Source organism: Falco naumanni, chromosome 16 (assembly GCF_017639655.2).
Source record: "Falco naumanni isolate bFalNau1 chromosome 16, bFalNau1.pat, whole genome shotgun sequence".
NCBI classification, from domain to species: domain Eukaryota; kingdom Metazoa; phylum Chordata; class Aves; order Falconiformes; family Falconidae; genus Falco; species Falco naumanni.
In genome coordinates this window covers 7,023,894-7,033,637 of record NC_054069.1, presented here as the reverse complement: position 1 = coordinate 7,033,637, position 9,744 = coordinate 7,023,894, and the positions used below count along the sequence as shown (strand labels likewise).

The 9,744-nt window shown below is 58.2% G+C and overlaps 1 protein-coding gene across 3 annotated transcripts in view; it reads left to right on the top strand.

Annotated features, from left to right (window-relative positions):
• Positions 1 to 232: 232 nt before the first annotated feature.
• Positions 233 to 9,744, top strand: part of NECTIN1 (nectin cell adhesion molecule 1) — a 106,805-nt gene continuing 97,293 nt past the window's right edge. For all 3 annotated transcript variants that reach the window (XM_040615953.1, XM_040615955.1, XM_040615954.1), the window contains exon 1: positions 233 to 890. In XM_040615953.1, coding sequence (XP_040471887.1) covers positions 809 to 890 — 82 coding nt within the window. In that variant the 5' untranslated portion in view covers positions 233 to 808. The remainder of the gene's footprint in view (positions 891 to 9,744) is intronic.

Here is a 9,744-nt window from a genome sequence, read left to right as displayed (position 1 = left end):
GCAGCCGTGTGTCCCCGTGTCCCCAGGCCGCGTGGCAGGCAAAGGGTTAACGCAGCGCCCTCCTTCCGCCTGCACTGACATCACGCAGGAGGGCGAGCGCCGCCGCCGCCCCGCCCGGAGTGCGCTGCGCTGCGTGTGCGTGTGCGTGTGCAGCGGCCGTGCCTTGAGCCCGGGCAGCCCCCGCGCCCCCCGCCCCGCGGCCGGCCCCGCGCCCCCCGCCCGGCCATGGAGCGCCGCAGCCGGCCCGCCGCCGCCGCCTGAGAGCCGCCGGGCTGCCGGCGCCCGGGACCGGAGGGCAGGCAGCGGGCGGGGGCTGCCGAGCCCCGCCGCCGGAGCCACGGGACCGCCGCTGCGGAGCCCGCGGAGGGCTCTCCCTCGCTTCCCTTTATTTGTTTTTCCTCCCCCCCCCCCCGCCCTCGGCCCCGCTTTTCTTCTTTTTTTTTCCTTTTTCCTTTTTTTTTTTTTTTTTTAATATTACAGTTCTCCCCTCCCCTTCTCGCCCGCCCGGCGCTGCGGACGTGCTCGCTCCCGCAGGACGCACCCGCGGTGCCCGGCCGGAGCGCCCCGCGCCCGCGGAGGGGGCCCCGCGCCCCGCCGAGCCCCGGGCCCCGCGGATGTGCCAGGCGCCCCCCGCCGCCCCCCGCCGCTCGGCCCGCGCCGCCTCTTTGTCCTCCTGCACCTACGGTTGTGGTTTTGTTTTTTTTTTTAATTTTTTTAAGCAGCCCTGATCACCACCGGGGGCGGGGAGGGTGGGGGGCCCAGCGACGCTGCCAGACCGACCCCTGCCCATTTCTCCTAAGGAACTCTCATGGCTTCACAGCTGCAGACAAGTTGCCGTGCATCTTGGTGGACTATCGGAGTTTGCATCCTGGCGGCCGCGCTCCTACCAGGTGAGCCGCTGCCGGCCGGTCCCCCCGGGAGGCGGTGGGCTCTGCCGGGGGTCGGGGCAGCTCCGGGGGAGGGCTGCGGGGTGCCTCGGGGTGGGGGGGAAGGGGTGCGGGACGTGCTGCGGAGCGGCGGGGAAGGCTGGGATCGGCTGGTGGGGGTGCGCGCCCGGGGCTGGAGCAGGTGTGGAAGCATCTGCGAGAGGGTGGGAGAGAGCCGGAGCCGGCTTCGCCTCTGGCTCGGGGAGGAACAACACGATCGTTTGTTTTGGAAGCAGCTGCGGGCAGTGGGCTCCGGCGGCCAGGGAGCCGAGGCCGTTTGTTTGCTTTTTTGGATCGAGCAACGTCTAGCGAGGCAGAGCAGCCAGGCTTCCCGGGAAAGGGGGCCACGAGGCTGGGCGATGAGCAGCGTGTCTGGGAGGAGGGATGGAAGCCCTGGGCTGTCCAGCATCCCTGAACTCGCCGCTGCCCCCAGGCGCACACAGACGCTTCCCCCGGGCGCTTCTGGCGGGGGGGCTGGGCTGCTCCCGGGGCTCAGACCTTCCCCTTCACTGCTTTTGTGCTTGGGAGCCCCACGGCGTCCTGAGCTCCCCCATCCCCCCCCCCCATCCCCCCCCCCCCCCCCCCCCGGGTCCTGAGCTCCCCCCCGCAGGCTCTGAGCAGCCCCCACCCTCCTCCGGTTCTGAGCCCCCCCTGGGAATGAGGAGGTGGGCAAAGGTTTGGATCGCCTTCTCCCCAGCTCCCTCGCCCCACGCTGGTGGCTGCAGGAGAGCCCCGCTGCCCCCCGGCTCGGTCCTGCCCGGGGCTCTGGCACAGCGCGGGGGGGCGCAGGGTGACCCCCTTCGCCCAGTGCCCGGGGGGCTCTTTTATCCTGCTCCAGTGCAATGTGGGTTAATGCCATCCTGGGGGGCTTTCCGGAGCCGGCTGTCGGAGAGGTGGCCGGGGAGCCGGCGGGCTGGGCTTACAGCGCTCGTGAATGAACTGGGGAATGCAAACAGCACCGATGTTTGCCTTGCTGAGGCCAGGCTCCTGGGGGCTGTGGCTGGAGGGGCTGGCAGCGGGCACATGTGCCACCCCCCCCCCCCCCCCGGTCGGTGTCCAGCCTTCTGCAGGGGTGAGAGGCAGCCTGTGCCTGCAGGACTGGGATCTGCAGCTGGAGAGAAGTTGCAGTGAAGGCAGGGTGGAATTGCCTCCGCTCCTCCTCTGGCTCGGCTGGGGCAGCATCCTAGAGGAGCCGCCAGGCTGGCTGGGCTACCACTGTGGCCACCGTTAGCAGGGTCTGGGCCAGAGGACCGGCCATCGGAGCAAATGCCAGGGCCCAGGGTTCTCTGATGCTAGCAGAGACAGTGATGATAACATCCAGGGCTTGGGGGATCAACAGAGCAGTGGCTGGATGGTCCAGCTAAAACGGATGAGGGCAGAGGTGAAATGGGAGGAGGTGGTGGTCAAGGAAATAGGAAAACTGTGAGAGGGAAGGAAGAGGTTAGAAATGATGAGAAACCAGGTCTGGGTACACCTCTGTATTCCTAGGACAAAGGGATCTGCTGTGCATTGCAAAAAGAGGTGAGGGAAGGGACAGCCTCGGGCTCCCTGCACTCTGTGCTTCCAGGCAGGTGCCTGGCTGAGCTCTGCCTCCTCACAAGGAGTCTCAGAACTTTCCATGCCATTCTTCACCTGGTCTTCCCTCCTTCCCATCCCTTCCCACAACCCCTAGGAAAGGTGCTGGAGGTGGAGTAATGCTGTGGTGACTGTGCTGGGTAAACCAGGAGGGGTTTATGCTCCCCCAGTCCCGCAAGGAATTGCTTTCACCAAGGAGACGCACCGACAGTGACCCCTGAGGCAGCCTTGCATCTCACCTTGCCCTGCCAAGAGACACTTTTTTCACCCCAGTTATCCTATTTTTGGCTGTTCTCGAGGCTTTGCTGCCAGCAGTCAGGCAAACTCATCTCCTGCCACTCTGCAGTAGCCTGGTAGTTTGTCTTGCACTGTCCTGCTGACAGCTCTGCCAGGATAAGCCAGTGGTGCATCTAGTGGTGCTTTGCCAAGCGAAGGGTACAGCCAGCTCTGCAATGCTCCGGGAAGATAATCCTTCCTGACCACTGTCCGTGATCACCGAGTACCCTGCAGCCTGTGTGGGCGAGACTTTCGGCTGGACCAGTTCAGTGGTGAATGCACCACATTTGCAGGAATGCCTGATTCTCAATTACGTATTTATTCATTCATTCGTTTCATTCATTCGTGGGCTTATTTGTACTGTGGATGCATCCCAGAGCTGCGGGCAGGGACCAGCACAGTACTGTGCTAGGTGCTGCACAAAGCCGCAGCAGACGGACAGACCTTCCTACACCACAGGTCTGAATGCTGTACTGGGGCGGGCAGTTCCTCAGGTTTGCAATGCATTGTGCCAAAATCAGCCGAGGGTACATATCTAACAAGCCGTATGTAACCTCTGAGTGCAGACAGGCTTGCTTATAGAGGAGAAGCGGAGATGAGAACTTGGGGTCCTCTATTATAAGCAAATTAATAGCTGTGGACTTTGTTGAAAAAGGTGTTTTGGTACCTAGCACCAAAGGAGGATGAGAGGAAGGCAGGAGACAGTACCTGCTTTCTGGAAAACCTTTCCTGCTCCTCTGATCAATGCCGTTTCATTTTGTTGCCATCCACGTATACTACCTCCCCCTTCTGACAATGTTAGCTTTTTTTCTGATAAGGAAATAAAAGTTCCCTGCTGTAAAAGCTGAAGGAGTCCCTTATAAAAATCTGCCTTACAAATCGTCTTTAATGTGATCGGCTCAGTCGTCCAGAACAGATTCAATTCAGGGTTCCTCCAGCCTTCCATGCAAATCTGTCTGCCTGTCCATTTGGAGCCACTAACCGGGTATCAGCTCAGGCTACGGCTTTAGGGCTTCGAGGTACTGATACGAGCAGGGCTTATTGAAAAGCCGTGGGGTGCTGGGGAGGAGAGATCCTAGGCGGCTGATCTTCAGAGGTTAGGAACACTTGCAGTTAAATTTATGCTTTACATGTCTTAACAATCTGTCTGTTTATCCCCGCCATGAAATTCGGTACAGCTTGAGTTGCAACCACGCAGAGCAGAGGCATTCATCTTGTGCTTGGTCCTGCATCTGCATATCTGGGCCTCTATTTCCAAATGCTCCCCTCTGTCTGGGGACAAATTCCTGTCTGCTACCACTGGGCCACCTCTTGGGCTCTGAGGGGGCCTGTGAGCCTTTCTTTGCAAAGTGCTTTGAGATCCTCAGCAGGGGAGAGCGGGAGAGGTGGCTGAAGGTTTGACACAGGGTTTTTGCATCACCGTGCTTGAAAGAGGCTTTGACGGAGCTGTAGTGACCTGGAGGCCTTAGGTCAAACTTGGCTGCAGCTGGAGGGAGGGTTCCTTGTTGGGGAGGTATGACAGCCCTCTGGAGTGCTGGCACTAGTCAAAGCGTGTCACTGCAGGATCCCGTCCGCCTTGTACTCTGTAAAGCTGCTTTAACATCCCAAGGCAGGTTCTCAAAGGCAAAAAGTTGCCAGAGTTTTGTTCAGCCTTTGGTTTGAGTTCTTTGTTACTTTTTCTTTCCTCCACCTGTCTCCTCCCAAAACTCAAAACTGACATCATCAGGCTATTTCAGGCAGCAAAAGTGTGTCTTTTGCTGATATTTTCTCATTAAACCTCGCTTCTTGCGGTGGAACCGACCCATCGAGTTTTAACCTGGAGTGAATTGATGAGCTCATGCATGTGTCAGCGTGGGTGAGGCGACAGGCTGTACTGGGAGCCAGCTCAGCCCACAAGCAGGAGAGTGTCTGCCCCATGGCCAGAGCCAGGGGACGACCGTGGTTAATGCTGTTTGCTCTCTGAACCGGCAAGGTTAATCAAGCAAGAGCTCCCAGCCCAGTGCGCACGGATCCAGTTGCAGAGACATACAGGAGCGGGGGCATTGCCACATCCAGCAACGCAGCTAGCGCGAGGCAAATACTCGCAATTAACTGGTGGCTGACAAGATGCCGATGCTGGCGGAGCCTGGCACATCCCTCCTCGCATCGCCCCTCCTCTGGGCTGCAGCTGTACCAGCCACAAAGCCAAGTTTACAGGGAGGCACCAAAAGGATCCTTTGGGCACTGCTCACACCTCAGCTGAATCACGAAGGGAACCAGAAGAGCCGGTTGTCGTGACCTGTTTCCCAGGCCTGCCTTTCCACTGGCACCCCTTGCCCTCTGCTAGCACTGCTAAGGCTGAGGACGACTGGGGCAGCCCATCATAAGGCTGGGGGAGAGCAGCGTGTGGCCACCACTAGCCAGGGGAAGGCTCCTTCCCACCTCCAGCACCCCTGGGGAGTTACACAGCACTGCCAGCAGACAGGCTTCGGGGGGGAGATGGTGGGGCAGCACCCGGGGAAGATGATTTCTTTATTTTTTGGAAGAAGAGATGTCAGGCTGCCTGTGAGTGCTGCAGGGATGAGCTGGTAAGTGCTCAGATGGACGGCCACCATCCTCGGGGCCTCTGGGAAAAGATTTGCGTCTTGCAACATCGTTGCTCGAGGTGGTGATGGCGCTTGCTCAGTCCCTTTCGCAGGCTAGCAAGGCGTATCGGTGCAAAAAGCAGAAACAGATGAGAGAGGGACAAAGGTACTCCAATCTGAGCAACCCCTGGAGATCTTCTTGCTTTTTTGAGTAAGTCAGATTAAATCAGGGCAGCTCTGATGCAGGGTGAGTTGGTGCCGCCAGCCACTGGAGCTGGGACCCAGTTTGCATTTGAGACACCTATTGTGTTAATTACCAAAGCACAGCCGTCCCAGCACAGAGAATTCACAGCTCTGCAGTGAACGCTCCCTAACCCAGATTATTGTTTCAGGTGAAAATTTGTTTAACTAAGGAATGAAACCTCTCATGATACATCCCCTTGCTTTCGGCTCGGCTGCTGTTGAGCCGCAGATATATCCTGGCCTTACAGTTTTCTTCACTTCTCCCAGTGCAGGTTTAGTCCGGGTTAGGTTGATGCACGTACCCTCCCAGCACACACGCGCGTACCCTCGAAGTTTTCAAGGGGAACCCCTCGGCTGCATAGGGGAAGAGAAACTCTTGCCCGAGCTGCCCAAATGCAGAAGTGTCATCCACGAGCGGAAGGAGAGTTTCCCCAAGTGAGATCCCGGGGCAGCCGGGCAGGCACCTCCCTGGCCTTCCACGGTGCCACCATGCTAGGCTTGAAGTCCTGCCTTTATCTTGTCTCTGTCACTCACAAACGGGAGGCGAAATCTGCGGGCACGAGGGCTGCTGCCCTTCCCCGCACTGTGTGTGCTCCGTGTTGCCTCCGCGGGCCCCGGGGAAGCGTGGGGAGTTTAATCCCCTGGCTTCCATTCACTGCTTGTCCCCATTCACTGCTTGTCCCCGTCTCTGGGGCTGATGCAGCCATTCATGCAGGCTGGCATCACAAAAGCTGCGGCAGCTCTCGGCTCTGCAGCAATCCCGAGGCAGGCGAACAACAGCTACTGGGCATGTGAGGGGGAGGAAGAGCTTCGGTCCCTTGCTGCTTGCCCAGCCCAGGAGGACAGGGGTCCCAGGCTAGGGCAGCTGCTTGTGCCCTGCGTGGCGCAGGTCTGAAGTGGCCGGGGCCAGGGGGAATCTGCCCAGCGGTCTCTTGTCCCTTCAGCATCTCTGTGGGGTGCTGGGGATGGATAGGAGGAACCGGCCCAACTCAATGAACCATCTCTACTCCATTCCCCCACCATACAGCTGTCCCTGCGGGACGTTTATAATCCTCCTTTGACATTATTTGGTGTGATGCAGGAGGACAGCCTTTCTAAGCACTATCCACCCAGCTCTGCCTCTCTCCCTCCGCTCCAGGCCTGCCCTCCCTGCCTCTGGGCCAGTCCAGCTGGAGACTGGTGCACAGCACTGCTTCCCATCTTCACTCGACCTACAGGTGGGCAGGGAGGGAGAGCTTCTGGAGAGGCAGGATCCGTGCGGCTCTCCTGCCTGAAAGAAGATGGGGTTTTCTGTTCCCCATCCCAGCCTGTTTGCCTTTCTAACTGCACGAAATAGCAAAGTGCCTCCATCTGCTCCCGACCATGCAGAGATGCTACAGAAGGACCTGCAAATCACATCACTGCCTTGAAGCAGCGGCAGGTACCAGATGGACCACCTGGCTATGAGACAGAAGGTGCTCCCAAGCCTGGTTAGTCAAGAGGACTCTGCCTCCATCTCTCTTCTCAGCAGTCCTCTCTCTACCTGGGAAACCCCTGTAATCAGACTTGGTTTTCAGTCTGTTTTTCTTTTCCCATGGAAGATCCATTCCTCCCCCGTGCTAGAGCGTGGCATCCGGAGGCACGGCCGGGAGCGACAGAGGGTCCATGCAGCTCACAGCCAGTGGCTAACATCCAGCGTTTCTGCTCTGGTGACAGGCGAGAGCGGTTCCCAGCACAAAGGCCCATCTGTGTGGGAGACGAGGGGGCTGGAGCGGAGCATCGTGTGGCCACCTGAGAGCTAAACCAGCCTTCTTCTCTGCGTGAGGCTAAAGACGCGGTACCTGATCAGCCCGCTGCAGTGGAGGGTCCGTAGCCACATCATGTGGATCTGGGGGGGATGCTGGATTTCAGCCAGCCTTATAGGTGGATCCTTTTGAGGATCCCACACGTGGTAAAACCAGGTTTTTTTGTATCCCCTGGCAAGATACCTTCTGGACTAGGGGGATATACTGCTTGAGAAGCTTTTCACCGACCACATTCGCTGTCCCTAGGAGAGGCAGCCTGAGGGGGCAGGCTGGGGGCAGAGTTCTGGCTATGGACTAAGTTAATGTGTAGCAGAGGCTGGTGGGACTCCAGAGCTCAAGCAGAGGTCTATAATTAGAGGCTGTTGTGCTGAGTGTTGTAGCAAAGCCAGGGGTTACAAACGGTCTGCGGCGGGCAGAAGTCAGACCTAGGGGAGAGTTTATTACGACGAACAGGGTTTACTGGGAGGCACGTGCTGGGTAGCTGAGGAGACGGGTCAGGGTTTCTGACACTGTCTTCTCCAGGTTCCTGTGTAGAGCAGCTTGGCACACGGTGGTTATGCTGGCCTGTGCGAGGCACTGTGGCACTCGGGTCAGGGGAGAGCAGCAAGCTAGGAATGAACCCTGCCCTGTCCTTGAGCAACCCAAGCAAACGAGCTCGCTGAGCTCAGAGTCCGGGTCCGGATAAGTTATCAGTACGCTGCGGAGTCATAACTCACCCCTTGCCCAAACCCATGGCCCTGACGGAGGTTCCCCCTGCCTTGAAACTTCTCCTCGCCCTCCCACCGGGCTGGGACTAGAAATAAAAAGACTGTCCGGGTGCCTCAGTGTGCTACAGCCCTGGCTTTCCTGACTGCCACAGCCACAGCCACTGCATCAGAGGCTGATGTGTGCTATATGCCCAGCAAAGTGAATGCTGTGGGTGGGCAGGAGAAGGGTGCGCGTTGCTGCCAGCACGTTAAACATCCATACGAAGCCTGCAGTCAGGAGTACACTGTCCTCAGTGGAGAATTAAGCTGCATCAAGCTATGGCTACTTTTTTCTTAAGGAGAGGCATCTAATGGGCTTTACTCTGTGACTTTTCTTGGGCTAGATAATGAGCACTGAGACCCCTTGTAGGCAAGCCCAGAGTGACGTTCCCACCAGAGTAGTTGTGCTGATGGCCTTCCTAGCCGGGGGGGGGTGCCCAAACCAGAGGAAATGTTAAGGACAGATAATCAGAGTTGGTTTAGGGGTTGTAAGTATGCACAAGACGATGATTGCCCCTGTTCCAGAGAGGCTGCAGCACATGGTATTTCCTTGCTTCTCTTGCCTGTCTTAACTCACTTAGCCAAGGCCCGTGTCATTTGAGAAGCAATGTTGTTCTAAGGGATGGAACAGAAGGCAGCAGCTAGTGATTTGGTGGTGTACAGCAGAGACAACTGCACAAGCTGTTCATGACTGGGCCTGTTCGTGTTCTTCCCCTTGCCAGCTGCAGCGGGTGGTGGCTGGGGACTGCGCTGCAGGATGGGGCATCTTCTGGGTGCGGGGCAGAACCAAGGCTGTGCCCATTTATGGTCAGTGAGGATCAGGGATGTCTTGCGGAGCAGCATCCTTGCCATGCCGTAATTTATATCAGCTGCCACAGTTCCCGTTGGATACAGGACCCCCCTTGGCTCTGTAGGCAGTGGTGCTGGGTGCTGTTAGTTTGTGCATTGCATCCCGCAGCTGGACACGCTGGAATTCTGTGTATTTTACTTGGGAAGGGGGAGTTCATTTTTGTGTACCAAGGGGCTGAGACCTAGGCAGTAGGGGCTGAGGAAAGGGCAGTCTGGGGCCAGCCCGGGAGGTAAATCGACAGCACAGCTATCGTCATGACTTCAAAGCCAATTGCTGCGCTTGTTGTGTCATATTGGTGAAGTGCATGGTGTCTTATGAAAGGCTTTAGAAAAAGCTTCTTGCTTTTCTCTTTGAGGCCGTGGTTGTGAAAGACACTTGTATGCACCAACATGTGAATCAACACGCGTGTGCTGGAGCAGCACTTCTGTCCCGGTGTTTGCAAGCATATCCACCCGCCGCCAGCGCTCCCCTCTCCCTGGGCTTGCATTGATTCTCTGCTGTCTCCCAGGGGGAAGCAGGGAGGGGAGGGCGGCGAGGGTGAGGGGACCTGCTGCTATCGCTTGTGCCATCTGCGGCAGCCCCCCTTGCCCAGCCCAGGTGGAACGCTGCAGCTGCGGGTGGGGATGCGAGACCCAGACCTTCAGGGCAGCAGCAATGCCCTCCTTGCTGCAGGGCACCAGCGCTGGGGCAGCCTCTGAACATCTGCTGCTGCATCTCTGAAATGGAGGAGAGGGCTTGCAGGGGAGCAGGGAGAGGCCAGGAGCTCTGCGTGTGCAACTC